The sequence below is a fragment of the Diprion similis genome, chromosome 9 (genome assembly GCF_021155765.1).
Source record: "Diprion similis isolate iyDipSimi1 chromosome 9, iyDipSimi1.1, whole genome shotgun sequence".
Lineage (NCBI taxonomy): Eukaryota > Metazoa > Arthropoda > Insecta > Hymenoptera > Diprionidae > Diprion > Diprion similis.
Window position 1 is genome coordinate 6,248,580 of NC_060113.1, and position 19,241 is coordinate 6,267,820.

Consider the following 19,241-nt stretch of genomic DNA (forward strand, 5'->3'; position numbering starts at 1 on the left):
TCAGAACGTTTTTTAAGGCTTCGGATACGTGACTTTCATTTGAAGAAGTTTTATTAAAAATAACAATTAGGGGTTTTCTCCTTTTCGAAAGTCGAATTTCATTACTTGAATACTTCAATAGGATTCGACATACCATATTTGGTTATTGGTAGTGAGATTCAGTCAAGACCGTCAATCTCTGAACTGGTTAGAAATTCGATCAGCCACAACTATTTTTGGATTATTAATTGTGTTAAATTGAGTTCCACCAAGGTTGACTAAGGACTAAACTAAGGATAAAATAAGTTTAGACTCAACATCTTTTACATAACAAGAGTAAAATTTGAAATCGATTAAAAATGTGCTTACGCGTCCAACCATACATAAATAAAGTTGAAATAAATTTATCTTTCAATCAAGAGTAACATTATTATTTCAAGTTTATTAGTTGAATGAAATAAATAAGGAAAAAGTACAATTGAAATTTCCAATTTTCTGCTTAACTGTTGTTCAGTAACCCTATCACTCCAGATGCCCAAGATATCCATAGAAATACATGTTCAAAGAACTGTAGTATGCAAATGAGGCAGTCCATCTCGATTCGACTCATGTACACTCCCTGACCTCTCGCATTTGGCCCGTCATTTTTCATATAATTGCTTTCACGTATAATTTCGTTGATCTTAATGTGTCGGACTGCGGTGGCTCTGCGTGCTCGGCGATGATTTCAAGCTAAACTACTTGATAAAGTGTTTTCTGATAGAATATCGTTAAAGTAATGAACCATAATTGAGGGATTGTTAATTAATCTGACACGAATTTCAAATCAAATATAAGAACAAAAGAATCATTCAAGGTGAATGGATTTATTTGAACACAGTAACAAAAGTTTATTCAGAATATATAATTGAAAATAAAAGTCGAACGTTGTTATTTTAGAACGCATTATTTGACAAAAGACAAAGTTGGTAATTGCCAATATTAAATTTTTTTATTCGCGTACTTTGACTTTCTAATTAAAAAATGCCTCACTAAGAAATCAAGATTTACAATGTTGTTTTGTAAGAAGATTTTAGAGGAGTACTCGAAGTATCTCGTAAAGTTGATCAATTCTTGAACAAGTGGATTTTTTTTAACTGCTTTAGTGAAAGTATTCTTTTGAAGTGATTCGGCAGAAGAATCTTTTTCAAGTGACTGATTCTAGTTGAGAAAAATTTTTCTCTTGGTGTTCGTCTTCTAATTTGACAAAATGTTCAAACAGAATACAAACTGGTATTTGGAACCTTGCAGATTCATAAAAAATCTAACAACTAATCATACGTAAATCCATTTATTTAGAATTCACGGACAATATGAATCAAAGATGTGACACTTGTTCCAATTATCGGTCTTTTCGAATATCGCGTCACCAACTTCGAGGAGATTTTTTCCAAAACTCACACAATATTCTATATACTGCATCTACTGGAAGAGATGTAATCCCAATCTTCCTTGATAAGATCTGATGCCTTTTCGGCGATCATAATAGTTGGAGCGTTGGTATTACCGGATACTATGGTTGGCATAATTGAGGCGTCAACAACCCGAAGACCATTCACCCCGTGGACCCTCAGGCGTGAGTCTACTACAGCCATTTCGTCGTCTGCAGGGCCCATTTTACAAGTCGAAGTATGGTGAAACACACTAAATGAATAAAATCGTGCGTAGCAACGCCAATAATCTCGTGACGGAAAATTCAAATGAGCACACTCTGGAATCACGTTGGAGTTGGGACGTGCATTTAATTCCTTCATAGCCCAGGTTCGGCTGAGGTTGTAGGCAAAATAGACTCCTTCTACCTGTGGATCCAAAAATCGTTCATAAAATCTTTATGATCTCCAGTTATGTAGCTGTTTCTCAATACAGAAAATAATGTACGTACCAAAACCTCCAGATCATTCGGATGGTCGAAATACTTCGGAAATATGATTGGCTTGTGTGCGACATTATTGTCTCTCAGCTTAATGTAACCTCTACTCTTCGGGTGTATCAGTGCCGGCACCACACTGTATGCTTCCTTATCGAGTATATTCGCGAATAAGGCTGAGTAAATGTCGTCTCTGAGGCCATAAACACTTTTAACAATATCACTGTTCGTATTAAGAGCGGTTGCACCGATGAATATTTGGAGGTCCGGGAAATCAATAGAACTGTTGGCATACCTGAAAAGAAAGGAAACCTTTGACTGGAGATATCTTTATAGATAGATTATGTGCGCGATGAATCATTTGTTAATCCAGACAAAGCATGGTTGCTGTACTGAGCACGAATTATGCGTACCGTATCTTTCTACATTAAGAGCGTTCTAAGCAACCCTTACCGACTGAGTAGAATGTTACTTACTTTGACTATTATTGAAGTCTACACAGCACTGATGCAAAAATCCCGCAATCAGTGTAGTTTGACATGCAACGCTGAATAAAACTACCCGAAAACTTACTGCGAAAATAACTTAAGCAAGTTTATCCCAGCAAGAAGTGGTAATTGAGGTACAGAAATACGTTTCTTAGCATTATTGTTGCGTTAATTAAAAAATTTTTTCAGTAATTTGTAATTGACATTGTATAAAGAATTGCTCTGACTAGATATCTTCACATCAGTGATGCATAAGCAACAGTATAGATTGGCAACATTTCGACTTGTAGTGAAAACTGAATTCGTTTGGATGAGAAAAAAATAAGCTTCTGATATTTACAAAAAAAAAAAACTGTGTTCCAACTCTTGGATATTTCGCGACTTTCACCCTCTGAATTTTGTATCGTGTAAATTCATGATGATGGTTCAATTTCAGCTAAAACATATTTGCCAAACGAAATTATTTCGCCCGAGAAAAAAAGAAAGATGTAACGTTAGAATATAATGAATAGACGAGAGGGATAATAATAAATAATATAATAGAAAAAACTCGTAGAGAGGAGATATAGATGTTTGAGAATTTTCAAAGTTAGAGGAAATGAGGACTGGGAGAACTGCAGAAGGAAACCGAACGAGCTAATGATCTGACTGAAAAGAAAATCTAAAACTGATTACAGTAACTTCCGATAAACACGATTCAAATAAAAAACCATCAAATTATTTACGTTTCAACCACACACCATAAATGTTACTATAACTCACCAAATTTTCAGTGATTATATATCTATACCAATACATGAAATTCTTTGTACTCATGTTTGTACGGATTTAACTTAAATTCTATTCGACGGATTTTGATGAATCTTTTTTTAAAATGTTCTTCATGATTTCAAACGTGCTGTGGGCTATGTCATATTCGAAATTTTCTTCAAAACTTTGATTTTGATAATTAATTAAAATTTTATGCCTTCCCTACTAGGTACTCTAGCTATCGCTGACGATGAGCACCCACCGTTGCCCCCCACTCCGATCGCGCGTAGTGGGGATAAGGTTAGTTACAAGGGCAGGGCGGGGGGGGGGGAGTATAGTATAAGTGGGAGAAGCAGAGCTTTGAGATCCGTAATATTGCCCAGCGCGGGGACTATAGAGGGTAGATAGAAAAAGGCTCCACTCGGCGCTTCTTACGTGGAGCTTTGGCTGTCCCTTGTTTACGGTGGAGACGAATTTTGCCGTCCCACTCTCCAAATCAACTTCAACTAATTCGAAAACAATTGCTTAATTTTTTTAGACTTCTACCTCAACTCTGGAATAGTGAGCTTGGTGATCGAAGTTTCTTATGGAAATAACATGGAAAAAACTTGTTTCTTCAGTATATGTTTTATTGCAAGACTAATGATATTCAAAATAATCTGTTACTGCGGGGTTTTAGTGGGCATTAGTGCTACTATCTGTAAAAAAATTGACATCACGATACCAGCAAATCTAGACGAATTGCACTGCTTCTACATGCAAAAAAGTCAGATTTAAAGAATATTATGACATGATTCGAATTATCACTATTGTTGATATTGTCATTGTCGTCGTCGTTGTAGTTTTTATAGTGGAAAATGTGTCAGGGTTCAAAGAACCATCTGCAAACTCGTGGTAGTTAGGTAGACGAAATAGTGACTTTGCCATTTTATAGTCACTTTCATGACAGGTGTTGTGAAAGACTTACGGACCCGCGTGCCTTGAAATTCAACCTACTGCCTAGGTAAGATTCATCTGAACAGATCAAAAAACATCTAAAAGTATGGAGTTCAATTGCGTATGCGATTGGTATTTTTTTGATTACAGAGGTTGTGCGTACGTCTGTCATTTCTGGATTATTTTTGTACGAATTGTCAATTTGTCTTGTAATGCTTGAGAATATTCACCTGGTATTGATGAAACCAACTTCTTCGCGGAAGCCTATACCATAAAGCTGACCCTCTTGTTTCAACAGAAAATCCTTTACTTCAGCTAGAGTTGTTGTAGATGCATTGTATGGAGGATCGATTACAATAGTAAGTCCGCCCATCGACACGTGATCCTGAAGATTTTGCCCGACTGCTGGGCTGTCGTGAATAACCTTAACTCCAACCTCTTCAAGGTGTTCTTTAGGTCCGATTCCTGAGAGCATCATCAGTTGTGGAGATAAAAGAGCGCCCGCTGAGAGGATGACCTCTTTTGTTGCACGAACGGTGTGCTTCATATTTTCTCGGACAAATTCAACTCCGTAAGCTGTTTTTGTAGTTTTATCGATGAGAATCTTGCTGACCAGACATTTCTCACGAATGTGTAGGTTTGCCCTGATAGCTATAGGTCGCAGATAGGCTCTCGCCGTGCTGCATCGGAGGCCATTTCTAGTGGTGGTTTGCGGTCGATTAAATCCAATCTGCGTCTCACCGTTTACGTCCACCTGACGGTAACCCATTTCAGATGTACCTTTCAGTAAATATCTTCTTATCGGGTGCTCGTACTTTGGGTTTTCAACAGTGAGAGGGCCAGAAGTTCCGTGATAAGACGATTCACGGAGGTCAGGAATCGTCATATTTTCAGCCTTTTTGAAATATGGTAAAACGTCATCGTATCCCCAACCAGGATTTCCTAAATCCCTCCAGTTGTCGTAATCTCTTCGATTCCCACGTATGTACAACAAGGTATTAATGCTGCTGGTCCCTCCAAGTACTTTACCGGCTGTCCAGTAGCATTGGTTGTTGATCATGCCTCTACAATAGTTCGATGAAGGTTCAGTTTTGAATTGCCAGTCCATATCAGTGTTCACCATTTTATAAGACAATGCCGGTATAGCGGAGATAAGTCTTTCGTCACCTCCAGCCTCCAGTAACAAAACATTCCAGTTTGTATTTTCCGTTAATCGGTTAGCAAGTACAGCTCCTGCGGATCCTGCGCCGATTATTATAAAGTCGAACTGACTTGGCAGCTCTTCCGTTGGAACGGTGCGTACTCTGTTATCTTTGTCGACGATGTCAGGTCGCAAAAGCAATATTAGAAGTTCAAAACATGCAATGTACCAGACTGTTGCCCCGGTGGACAAAGCTAAGCGGATTCCGTTATATGCCCACTGAACTATCAATTGGGTTATAAGCGTATTTCTGTTCGGTACAATGTCCATTTTTACTCTGTGATTCGGTGTTGAACACGATACTTGTATTCATCAATTATTCGTCGAAATTCCCTTCTTTTATATTCGTGCACAAATTTGCGCGCATGCGCATGCTTGACCTCAAAAGTGGGTGAATGCTTGCGAACACAGCTGTACTAATACCGTCACATATATTATAAAGGAATTTATATATTCGCCAGACATCTCAAAAGTATAACAATGTTCTCACCCTGTATACATGACCCACAAAAGAAATGAATTCCTAACGTAGTACAAATAACTTGCGCCAAAGCAGTAAAATATGTTTATTCGCAGTGAACGAAAACTCATGCAATCCTACACGTACAGCTATAGATACTCGCCCAAGGAACAAACTAGCGGACCTGCAGATTTGTTTCTTCATTTTTTTTTTTTATTGTCGTACCTGACCCTCCGCAGTAGAGAATCTGTAAAAATCATGTTCAAATGTTTTTTTCAAGCTTCTATAATCTTGTGAGTTCGAAAGTTCTGTCAAATTTTTTTTAACACAATTCGAAAAAATACGAATTTATTTCCTGTATATTTTAAGACTAATCAAGTTGTGTTAATTTCATCCAGAGATACAGCGTTGGGAAGAAAATTCGGTCGATTTTCCAGGAACAGTTGCCAAGCATGTGTGAGAAATTAAATCCTTCACCTACGCAAATATTTAAAGATCAAAAGGAAAAGCTTCATATCCTTTTATTGGAAATTTAGCCAGTTAACACGCCGATATCATTTCTTCAGGCCGATGTTCTCGCAGAGTTTCCTTAGTTTGACAGCTCCGATGGCCTTCGCGAACATGTCCGCCTCGTTGGATTCGGTAGAACAATATTTAATCATGACGATTCCTGCTTCTTGCAGCTTTCTAGTAGTATAGAAATGTTTGGTGTCAATGTGTTTTGTCCGGTTTGTGAATCCGACAGTTTTAAGGCGGTTTATGCAGCTTTGATTGTCTTCATAAATGACGGTTGGACTTGCCTGGTTTTTGTCAAAACTTTCAAGTAGCTTCTGCATCCATACCTCTTCTTGGCAAGTTTCCATCAACGCTATGAGTTCTGCTTCCGTTGAAGACAATGCCACGCATCCTTGCTTGCGACGAGTATATATCCGCTGTTGGATTTTCGATCTCCTCGATCTTCAGCCCAATTTGCATCTGCGAATCCTTTTAGCTCTGACATTCGTCCGTTATTTTTTTCACTCGATCGTAATTCATAATTGATCGTTTCCTACAGGTATCCTGCAACCCGTTTTACCTCCACCCAGTCAATTCTTTTTGGAGCTTCAATATGTCGACTCAGGATTGCAACTGGTGCCGCAATATCCGGTCTTGTGTTTACTGCGACGTACATCAAGGCTCCTATCATTCTGCGATCATTTTCGTTGACGATCGTTAGTGATTTTTCTCGAACTTTCTAGTATCCAGTGTCCATGAGGATATTCGATCCTTTTACTTCCAATATATTTCCGGATCTGAGTATCTTTTTAATGTAATCCCGCTGACGAATGTAAAAGTGTCCTTCGTCATCTCGTCGTATTTGGATTCCGAGATAGCACTGGACGTCGCCAAGGTCTACGATGTTGACTTGTGCGTTCAATGTGTCCTTCACTTCTTTGATCATTTTTGACGACCTACAGGCTACGACGATGTCGTCAACGTATACTGCAATATACATTGTTTATTTTTCGCCATATGTTTTAATGTAGAGGCAAAGGCCGGCGTCGCTTCGGCGAAAACTGCGTTTCTTCAACACTTCGTTAAACCCGTCGTTTCAAATTTTAGCCGATTGATTGAGTCAGAAGTAATACAAGGGGAATTCTGCGCACAGATTCCTGTAAGTATTTTGTTTGCTGTCCCGGCTGTAGCGATTCGAGTCATCCAGAAATAACTAATTGGAACATGGTAAAAAAGAAAATGAGTACAGATATCATTCATAATTCATCTACAGCTGCTTTTTGTTCAGGAGAATTCTATATTGCCGTAATGGATTTGACCGTGTTCAATGGAACGGAGATTTTGGCTACAACGTGATATTCGTTACCAATGGAGTCGTCGCATTGTTAGTCGGGTGAGAGAATTCGTGACGCGACAAACTTACAGGAAACTGTAAGATGGCCGATGAGGAGGGAGGCTTTGCAGCTGATTCGCTGTTCGATTATGCAGAATAATTTCTCCAGATTTCGGCCTTGACGACAGGATTTAGCTATCGCCTCAATTTTTGCTGATAACAAGCATTAGGAGTCATTTAAAACGAACATTTTTTTTTCGCTGACACATAAAAATTTTGTTTCTTTTATCGAAAAAAAAATTCCCTGAAAATTTGAGCCCTTAATTTTAATTTTAAGTGGTTCCTTTCGATCGATGTATATTTCCCATTTAAATAACATGTAATTCATGATTTTTTTCATTTAAATTAACATAGCTCCGTTTGATTTCATGGTATTTCATTGCGATTAGTCAGAATTTGTAGTACATTAGAGACTCTTTGAAAGTACCCACTAACATTTTTTTGTACTTGAACTCGTCTCATCGGTGTCGGTCTCAAAAGCCCGATTTTCTTAAAAATTGTTATATTTTCGTACTTATCAACAAAACGGTTGAAGTTATAAAAAAATTGTCAAAGAACAATTTGTAGGAAATTAAATTTCAATTTTTCTATAACTTCAACTGTTTTGTTGATAAGTACGAAAATATAACAATTTTTAAGAAAATTGAGCTTTCGAGACCTACGCCGATGAGACGAGTTCAAATAGAAAAAAATCTTAGTGGGTACTTCCAAAGAGTCACTAATACACTACAAATTCTGACTAATCGCAATGAAATACCATGAAATAAAACGGAGCTATATTAATTTAATTTTAAAAAATCATAAATTACATGTTATTTAAATGGGAAATATGCATCGATCGAAAGGAACCACTTAAAATTAAAATTAAGGGCTCAAATTTTCAGGGAATTTTGTTTTCGATAAAAGGAACAAAATTTGTATACGTCAGCGAACAAAACAATTGTTCGTTTTAAATGAAGCACCTTAATGTATATATATTATTGTCTTTTTGTTCGCGCTCGAACCTCGCGGACCGTTGATACTTCGCGACCGCGACGTTGAGGTTACCCGGCCGCATGGCGGCGCGCTGAGCGAGAGCCGCGTCTAACGGGTGCGCACGCAGCCCCGGTTTCACGCGTGCGCGCGCTTCACTTAGAATCGAGCGCTCGAGTAGGTAGGACGTACTGCTAAATTTATCTCTTCTGCCCGCGCTCAGTCGGGTGTCGAGTTCTTTCCATATCGCGTAGATTTAAGGATCGCGTTGTTAGGTTAGTTTTAGAACGGGTCCACCTCTTTCAATTTCCCCCCCTTAAAAGTTGCATTGAAATAGGACGCCCCCCAACTACCCGCTTCCAAGTAACAGTTGGAAGTTGCGGTGCATTGACGATTTGTGCTTACTTGGCAGTACATTAAGATTGTTGAATGATCAGTCAACTAGATTAAGTTTTCAAAAAGGGAACACGCCAGATACCTTTGTTACCTTGTAACCTGTTAAACTGATATTGTTAAATTAATACAGGACTTGCTTCGGCTTTTTGCTCTAAACCGTGAGTGTTTTTATGCCGAAGCAAGCGCTCTCTTATCTCTCGCGAAAGTATGGACTTTATTCATTTACCCTCTCACTCACTCCTCCCTTCCCGATTAGCTTTAGAACCGAACTCTAGACAAGTAACAAACACTTTTTATTTACAATATATTTAATAGATTTTGGCTATTGCTTTTAACCCTGTCTCGCTGTCCCTTTTACTTATACTTATATACATATATATGTGCTTACCAATATGCATTTCGTTTCTTGCGTTTATTTTATTTCGTTGATGATTTTGGCCAACATATTTTATAATTTAGACGTAATCACCCAAATCCATTACATTCGTTACACAACCCATTAACGCGCCCTGTTGCCTTGTTTTATTATTGCAAGCATGAATATATTTCATGGATCTACCACTATGTTGCAGAATTCTTCAGTTCTTTCAGAATTTGCGAAATTCTATGCATATTTGCTCGAATTCGAGGTGCATGTATTACAAATAAGTTCGTGTGCCTATAATAGGACTGGCAGTAATGAAAAAAAAATACATACATACAATTAACATACTGTTCACCGAATTTTGAAGTCGTGATATCCGCATTACTGGAGCTGCATCTACGCCACGTCACGTATAGAATAGGTCCTATAGTTTTTCACGCATGATTTTTTTTTTACTTCAATTCGACACAAAGAAGCCGTACTCGCTTGTGTCGATATCTTCTTCCTATTCAGAGTCATGACCGATTGAAAATGAACGAATATGATACTTGTTTTATTGTTTGGAAATTCATATTGCGAACGTAATGCGCTAAATGTCAGATGAACATCATGAAATTGATGAGCAGGTCGCTTCGACCAAAAACAACTGTTCCAAGAGAAATTGGAAGAGGTAAAATCCCCGCTGGTCAGTAGCCTGAATGTTAGTCGGCATGGACAACCTCACAAATCCCTTTGTAAGTTTTCTGTACTTTGTGCTAGGTCGGACTATTCCGGATGCCACATATGTTTGGGGGATCGCAGGAAATCCAACGGCTCTAGAATGCGAGGTGCTGGGATCTGTTGCTAACTTTGGGTGGCGAAAAATCGAAGGGCAACCGACAAGCGAGGAGAACTTGAGGGAAATCACCGAAACTTGGCGCTACAACAAGACGTATTCAAGAACGAGTCTATATTTTTCAAACTTCTCATGGAGAGACGAAGGAACTTACGAATGCTGGGCAAATGATGACGAAAACTTGACAACAAGCAATGACATTAAACTTTCTGTTGATTGGAAGGTGGAATACGTACAGTTGCCTCTCGTTGCTTTGGATGCGAATAGGATTTGTGTGAGATGGGAGATGTTGCGTCTTATAAATAACAATTTGGTTACGTCGCTTCGCATTGAATCCCAGGAAAACGATTCACGCGGATGGCATGATGGGTATCAGACGTCCACTGAGTTCCTCAACGGTATTTTTATTGCAAAAGGATTAAAACAAGACACAGACTACTGGTTCAAATTTATTTGGAAAATGCAAGATTCAGATATTATTGTTACTTTTTCCGGACGAACAAAGACTCTAAAGAGAAATACAGGTATAGTAGCTTCTCAATTTATACAAAATTCCACCCTGCAGTAAATGAATATCACTGTCGCTATGGAAATTTTTAATTTGCTATGAGAAACTCCGTTCATTTTTTTATAATCAGAGATTTTTTAAACATGTATGGAAATAAATTTGAATATTTATTTTTGTCACCTTATTCGGTGAAATTTGTGCAAACCCATTTCGTATTTATTCAAGGTGATTCACTGTGATTCATTTTAATGCAGAATCTCTATACCTTCCAATCGTTTCGGCTAGAAAAACGTCTGTCGATTCAATAACGATTGAATGGACAAAGCCACCTCTGAAAGTGGCAGATTGCTTCAAGGGGTACATAGTTGAAATATACGAGTCAAACAGCAAGGGAAATTTCATATTCAAGTACTCAGTAACCACTATAAACACCTATAGAAAATTTGAGAATCTGAGAACTTCAGCCACTTATACATTCATATTACGTTCATGCAGCGATCCTTCGTGTCAACAATACCTTGGCGAGAGTTTCTGGTTGAAAGATATCGTCCCGAAAGACAGGGGTATTGATATTACATTAACGGGTATACATTGGCGAGGAAAAACATGATTAAACTCGAAATTTCCAGATCCGAAATTCACCCCGAATGTTTCGATAGTCGAAACGGGCGTCGCTTCAGCAACGATTGCGTGGGACTCACCACCGGCGAACTTGGAAGACCGCATTTATTACTACAAATTAGCGTTGCACAACGAAGACTTCCATAAGGAACTGTACGTAAACGAGACTGAGAATTCTCACACATTCGAAAATCTACCGCCGAACACGACTCATCGATTCGAAGTAGCTGCCTGCAGCGATTACAAAAAATGCTCCCTTCAGGTCTGAAAAGAAGCCTCAAAAAGACTGAGCACTGTGGTTTTACCAGTTTTAGTACGTGAAAAAAATATTTTACTAAATAAGCGAAAAATTGATATCCGCAAATTTTCAACACGACTTGTTTTTCTTGAGTCTTACAATTAGGGAAGAAATGTATCGTGTGATATTTTGCGGCCCTTTGATATCACTATTTCTCTGTTATGCGCTTCGGATAATCTTTTTCGGCCGTAACGTGTTCCTTGGTACAATATGAAAAAGATAATACGTGTCAAAGGTTTGCTAATATCTATTTTTCACTAGTTTAATAAAATAGTTCTTCCACACTTCAAAACCGGTGCTGCAGTGATCAGTCTTTTTGAGGCTTCTATTCAGACCAGAAGCAAGAATTTTTATCATGCACCTGTAGGAAAATCAACAATTTTCAAAATGTGAAACGCCCGAATATATATGCAATGTACAACTGAATGATTTTGTTTCCACGTTGCATGTTACAACGCCACGATGGTGGCATGGAAACACATTTCAGTTTTACCTAGATTTGGGCAATCCGTACACCAGGATTTACTCAGATATCTGGAAACGCGAAAGTGAGACTCCGGCAGGTGCGGAAGAATCGGGCGTCCTCCGCCAAGATTCGTAATAAAATCATTCCGATCAACGTATTTAATGTTGATTCGTGTTCGCCTATCTGCATGGATCTACCACGATGCATCGCAAGCAGGGATACAATATCGTCAAAACTAAAGTTTTGCCCTCGGTTTTGCCTAACAAAGATCCCGAGACACTGCATTTCCAGTCAACATCTGCAACGCGTTTTAGGTTCGATAAGTCGTTTTTTTTATCTGAAAATAGTCCCTCCGTATAATAATTTCCAAAGTCAGTATAACTTTTATAAATGCACTGTGTGAAGAAATACATTCAACAAATCACGTGATGCATCGTAATGCACGCGGTCTTCATTTGTAGAGCTCGGATCGAGCCACGAATCCGTCTTATGTACAATGAAGAACAGTGTAGCAACCTGATAATTTCGGTCGATGGAATCTTCAAATGAAAGTCAGGTATCCGAAGGCTTATAAAACGCTCTGATCGAATCAGCCATTTTCAGTGCTCATACGTGGTAAAACTTATGAAAATTGTAAATTAAAAAATTTAATGAAATATCGATACACCAGCGAAATCACCGAACACCATTCAGACTGCTGCTCCTTCTCAATATTCAATTTAACGGGTGAACCACACCCCCGCGTTGTAGCTCGCAAATTTGTCAGTCGGCAAGACATTCTAACGAGAAAATGCATCGACTTGACACTGTGCTGCAATCTTGTAACAGCCGACTATTAAACACACTTCTTTGGCTGAAAGCCAATCGATTTAATCGCATACTCAGTGCCCGATTAAGTCAGCGCGGGGCCCGTAGCAAATTCTATCGAGAGGCCCTCAGCTTGCTTTAGGTTCGTAAGATTAGGGTGTTAAATAAAACAGAACTATTACAAATAATCTTTTTCGGATTTAATGTATGCAAATTTAGAGACGACACTACTCATATCGATTTCTCTAAGCGAACTATATTCTTTATTCATCGAGGTGAGATTATTTATATGTTCCTGACCCATCATGTTCCGTAACTCATTTTTATCGTACGTGTTAATGTTGAAAAAGAATCTGTGTTTTTTAAAATGTTTGCTTATGGGGTAGTCTAGCTTATTTCGACCTACGTACGCTTCTTGACTTCTGCAATTTGACCCGCAAGTTTTTATATGATTGTTCTCACTTCACTAATTTCTTTATTTTATATTTTTTCGACACGCTTCAAATTTTCTACAATTAATCAAAACGATCTTATTGATGGACACAATTTAGGAATCTGAAAAGATTCTGAAAAATCATGTGTGAGATACAAAAACTTTTAATTTCGGAGCCGGAGTGTGGAGATTTTTCCTTCTCACTGTTCATAAATTACATAATAATTTCGCGTTCGGCTTTGTCCTTCTTAATTTTACAAGGGCCTACTGACGATATGAGATACTATATAGATCGAGAAAATAAAGTTACACTAGTAATTTAATATTCGCAAAAGTGCGTAATACGGGAAGTTGTATATTTGAGTTTACTGGGCGGATTGCATGAAGCTAAAGAATGAATTTGAATACTAAGATCTGCTCCTTACATGCAAAAATCAAGACAGTTTAGCGAGCAAGAAAGACCGAAGTCAATCGGCGGGCACCACTGTTGATTTAACTCGTAATGTCAAAGGATTCGACAGGCAGAGAGACCAAAGTACACTTCGCGACGCTTTCCCAGTGGGAAGAGTTATTTAATTCAAATCCAAAAATGTTATAAGAAAATTCAAACGGTTCTGACAGGCAGAAGGACCGAAGTTCAATCCGCGATGCATCGCCAACGAAAATGGTTAAAAAAAAAAATGATTTTAATGAGCAAGGATTCTATGTTAACTCTCGACCACAAGCCGGAGACAGGCAGAAAGATCGAAGTGCGATCCGCGATGCGCCACCTCAATATGAATGTCATCTGTACACAAATAAAAGCCGTGCTTATGTTCAAGTCCTGAAGATACGTAAAAAAAATCAAATTCTTGAACAAATTCTTTGCGAAACCACTCCACCAGTGAAAACCTTGCAAAAAAAAGACAAAGTTGGTAATCACCAATATGAAATTTTTTTATTCGCGTACTTTGACTTTCTAATTAAGAAGTGCCTCACCAAGAGGTCAAGATTTACAACTTCTATTGCGAGAAGATTTTAAATAAGTACTTAAAACATCTCGTAGAGTCAATTAATTGTCGAACAAGTAGATTTTTTAGAACTGCATTAGTGGAAGGATTCTTTTGAAGTGGTTCGGCAGAAAAATCTTTCTCGAGTGACTGATTCTAGTTGAGAGAAATTTTCTTTTTCGAGTTCGTCTTCTGATTTGACAAAATGTTCAAACAAAATATAAGACGGTACTTGGAACCTTGTACATTTATAAAAAATATAACAAGAAATGATAAATAAATCCATTTATTTATAATTTACGGACAATATGAATCAAAGATGTAACACTTGTTCGAATTATCGATCTTTTCGAACATCGCGTCGGCAACTTCGAGGAGATTTTTTCCGAAACTCACACAATATCCTATATACTGCATCTACTGGAAGAGATGTAATCCCAATCTTCCTTGATAAGATCTGATGCCTTTTCGGCGATCATAATAGTTGGAGCGTTGATATTACCGGCCGTTATGGTTGGCATAATTGAGGCATCAACAATCCGAAGACCACTCACGCCGTGAACCCTCAGGCGTGAGTCCACTACAGCCATTTCGTCGTCAGCAGGGCCCATTTTACAAGTCGAAGCATAGTGATACACACTCATTGAAAAAAATCGTGCATAGCAATGCCAATAATCTCGTGACGGGAAATTCAAATGAGCGCACTCTGGAATCGTGTTAGAGTTGAAACGTGCATTTAATTTCTTCATCGTAAAGGTTTGGCTGAGATTCAGGGCATAAAAAACTCCTTCCACCTGTGGATTAAAAGATCGCACATAAAAACTTCCTCTACTCTGGTTTCGTTGGTGTTATTCATTATAAGAATTATTTACGTACCAAAACCTTCATATCATCCGGGTGGTCGAAATAATTTGGAAATATGATTGGTTTCTGTTTGAAATTGTTGTTTCGCAGCTTGATGTTACCTCTACTCTTCGGGTGTACCAGCGATGGTATCACGCCATAGGCTGGCTTATCGATTATATTCGAAAATAAGGCTGCGTAAAAGTTGTCTCTAAGACCCAAAATACTTTTAACAAGTTCACTTTCCGTATTCTGAGCGGTACCACCAATGAATATTTGGAGGTCCGGGAAATCAATAGAATTGTTGGCATATCTAAGAAGAAAGGAATCCTTTGACCAGAGATATTTTTATCGATAGATTTATGTACGCGATGAATCATTTGTTAATCCAGAAAAATCATGGTTTCCATACTGAGCACGAATTATGCGTACCGTATCTTTTCACATTAAGAGGGTTCTAAGCAACCCTCACCGACTAAGCAGAATGTTACCTACTTTGACTGTTATTGAAGTCTACACAGCACTGATGCAAAAATCCCGCAATCAGTGTAGTTTGACATGCAACGTTGAATGAAACTACCCAAAAAGTTATTGCGAAAATAACTTAAGCAAGTTTATCCCTGCAAGAAGTGGTAATTTAGGTACAGAAATACATTCGTTGGCATTATTGTTGCGTTGATTAAAACTTTTTTTATATATTTGTAATTGGCATTGCATGGAGAATTTGTCTGATTAGGTATCTTCACATCAGTGATGCATAGACTCTTGTAATAGTCAAAGTAAGTGACACTAGGCGCACACTACGTGGCACAGCTCGGCATCGCGCGGAAGCGAACTGAAATTTTATGCAACAGTAGAGATTGGTAACATTTCGACTTGTAGTAAGAAATAAATTCGTTTGGATAAGAAAAAATGAAGCTCCTGAAATTTACCAAAAAAACTGTATTCCAAATTTTAGATATTTCGTGACTTTCACATTCTGAATTTGTCAAACGAAATTATTTTACCCAAGAAAATAAGAACGATGTAACGTTAGAATATAATAAAGAGACGAAGGGGATACTAGTAAATAATGTAATAGAAAAAACTCATAGAGAAGAGAGATAGATGTTTGAGAATTGTAAAAATTAGAGGAAATGAGGACTGGAAGAACTGCAGAAGGAAAACGAACGAGGTAATGATTAGGATGAGAGATGGTAAAAATAACGTTACGAACATACGATTGATGACAGTAAAAACAATAGTGCTATGGTGTGAAAGATACTTCGAAAATTATTAAAAGGTAGAACCAAAAATTTGATTTTAAGAATAGACGAGATCCAGTGAATAGAACCTCGGAGATATAGAAGACTGATTTGTTAGTCAGATCTTTATATGTTTTCTAAATCTTTCGTATGGATGCATCACAATATGATTGTACTATGCATGAAAAAAATTTTGAAATTTAATCTGACTGCAAAGAAAATCTAAAACTGATAATATGTGTTTATCGGGTAACTCCGATTTAAAAAAAATCTGTGACTGCGAGGTTTTAGTGGGCATTAGTGCTCCTATCTGTGAAAAAAACTACATCTCGATACCAGCAAATCTAGACGAATTCCACTTCTTCTAAATGCAAAAAAGTCAGATTTAAGGTGCTTATAAAGACCCGTTGTACACCTCGAAAACGCGGGGATGCAAAACGCCTATACCGCTCAAGCGATCAGAGTGAAACTTGGGCAATTAATGCCTTATTTTGGCAAAAAGTGGAGCGGCTTTTTACTTTTTTGAAATTAGGAAAAAAAAATTTACAGATTGGTTACCACTTACAGAAATTGGCCAAATTTTCACAGTTGCACTGAATGGATCGGAATATCCGGTATGATGCCACTCGGCGGTGATAAAACACACATTTTGAACCCATTCCCATGAGATTTGATAGTAAAGTGGCGAAATGGTAACTGATCTGGTTTTCGATTACAAAGAACGCCGAAATCTCATTTTGGTGACATTTGTCGGTAATTTCTTACCGATATTAGACGGAATTACATTACCGGCATGCGCGTTATGTCGGTAACAAATGTCGCCAAAATGAGATTTCAGTGTACTTCGTAATCGAAAACCAGATCAGCTGCCATTTCGTCATTTCACCATCAAATCTCATGGGACTGGGCTCTAAATTTGTGTTTTATCACCGCCGAGTGGCATCATACCGGATAGTTCGATCCATTCAGTGCAACTGCGAAAATTTGGCCAATTTCTGTGAGTGGTAACCAATCTGTAAAATTTTTATCAAAATTTTAAAAAAGCAAAAAAACGCTCTACTTTTTGCCAAAATAAGGCATTAACTGCCCAAGTTTCACTCTGATCGTTCAAGCGGTATAGCAGTTTTACATCCCCGCGTTTTCGAGGTTTACGACGCTTCTTTATAAGCACCTTAAAGCATATAATGACAGGATTCGAATTATTATTATTGTTAATATTTCCGTCGTCGTCGTTGTTGTTGTTGTTTTTGCTACAGTGGAAAATGTGTCAGGGTTTAAAAGAACCATCTGCAAACTCGTGGTAGTTAGGTACGCGAAATAATGACTTGGCCATTTTATAGTCACTTTCATGACAGATGTTGTGGAAGACTTACGGACCCGCGTGCCTTGAAATTCATCCTACTGCCTAGGTAAGATTCATCTGAGTAGATGAAAAAAAATCTAAAAGTATGGAGTTCAATGGCGGATGTGATTAGTATTTTTTGGATTACAGAGGTTGCGCGTACGTCTGTAAGTTCTGGATTATTTTTGTACGAATTGTCAATTTGTCTTGTAATGCTTGAGAATATTCACCTGGTATTGATGAAACCAACTTCTTCGCAGAAGCCTATATCGTATAACTGACCCTCTCTCTTCACCAGAAATTCTGTTACTTCTGCTAGAGGTGTTGCAGATGCATTATATGGTGGATCGATCAGAAAAGTAAGGCCACCAATCGCTACATGATCCTGTAGATTTTCCCCGGCTCCTGGGCTGTCGTGAATAACCTCAACTCCAACTTCTTCTAGGTGTTCTTTAGGTCCAATTCCTGAGAGCATTAGCAGTTGAGGCGATTGAATTGCACCAGCTGAGAGTATTACTTCTTTTCTTGCACGAACGCTGCGCTTCATGTTTTCTCGGACAAATTTAACACCGTAAGCTGTTTTTGTAGGTTCATTAATGAGAATCTTATTGGCCAGAGAATTCGTAATGATGTATAAGTTTTTCCTATCAGCTGTGGATCGCAGATAAGCTTTCTCCGTGCTGCATCGCAATCCGTTTCTAGTAGTGATTTGCGGTCGGTTAAATCCAGTTTGCGTCTCACCGTTCACATCTACCTCATGGTAGCCTGTTTCAGATATAGCGTTCATAAAGTACCTTTGCATCGGGTGCTCGTGCTTTTGGTTTTCAACTGTCAGTGGGCCGGAGGTTCCGCGATAAGATGATTCGCGGAGTTCGGGAATCGTGATATTTTCTGCCTTCTTAAAATACGGCAACACGTCATCGTATCCCCATCCAGGATTTCCCAAATCCCTGCAGTTGTCGTAATCTTTTCGATTTCCACGTATGTACAGTAAATTATTAATGCTGCTGCTCCCTCCAAGCGTTTTGCCCTTGTGCCAGAGGCATTGATTGTTGACCATGCCTTGACAATAGGTCGACGAAGGTTCAGTTTTGTATTGCCAGTCGATATCAGTGTTCAAAAGATTATAAGAAAATGCAACTACATCAGATATAAGTCTTTCGTCACCTCCAGCCTCCAATAACAAGACAGTCCAGTTTGTGTTTTCGGTTAGTCGGTTAGCAAGTACAGCTCCTGCGGATCCTGCACCGATTATTATAAAGTCAAACTGACTTGGCAGCTCTTCCGTTGGAACGATGCGTACTCTGTTATCTTTGTCGACTATGTCAGGTCGCAAAAGCAATATTAGAAGTTCAAAACATGCAATGTACCAGACTGTTGCCCCGGTGGACAAAGCTAAACGGATGCCGTTATATGCCCACTGAACAATCAATTGTGGTATAGGCGTATTTCTGTTGGGTACAATGTCCATTTTAACTTTGTGATTCGGTGTTGAACACGACACTGGTATTCATC

At 38.4% G+C, this 19,241-nt stretch overlaps 1 protein-coding gene and 1 pseudogene across 1 annotated transcript; both read right to left on the reverse strand.

Moving 5' to 3' along the window:
* Positions 1-1,320: 1,320 nt before the first annotated feature.
* LOC124410155 lies at positions 1,321-5,530 on the reverse strand (annotated as a pseudogene).
* An 8,485-nt stretch (positions 5,531-14,015) lies between these two features.
* LOC124410156 (glucose dehydrogenase [FAD, quinone]-like) lies at positions 14,016-19,197 on the reverse strand. Its single transcript, XM_046888320.1, is given in 4 exon segments — positions 14,016-14,095; positions 14,653-15,091; positions 15,174-15,453; positions 17,957-19,197. Coding segments are annotated over 4 exon segments (2,040 nt in total).
* Positions 19,198-19,241: the final 44 nt, after the last annotated feature.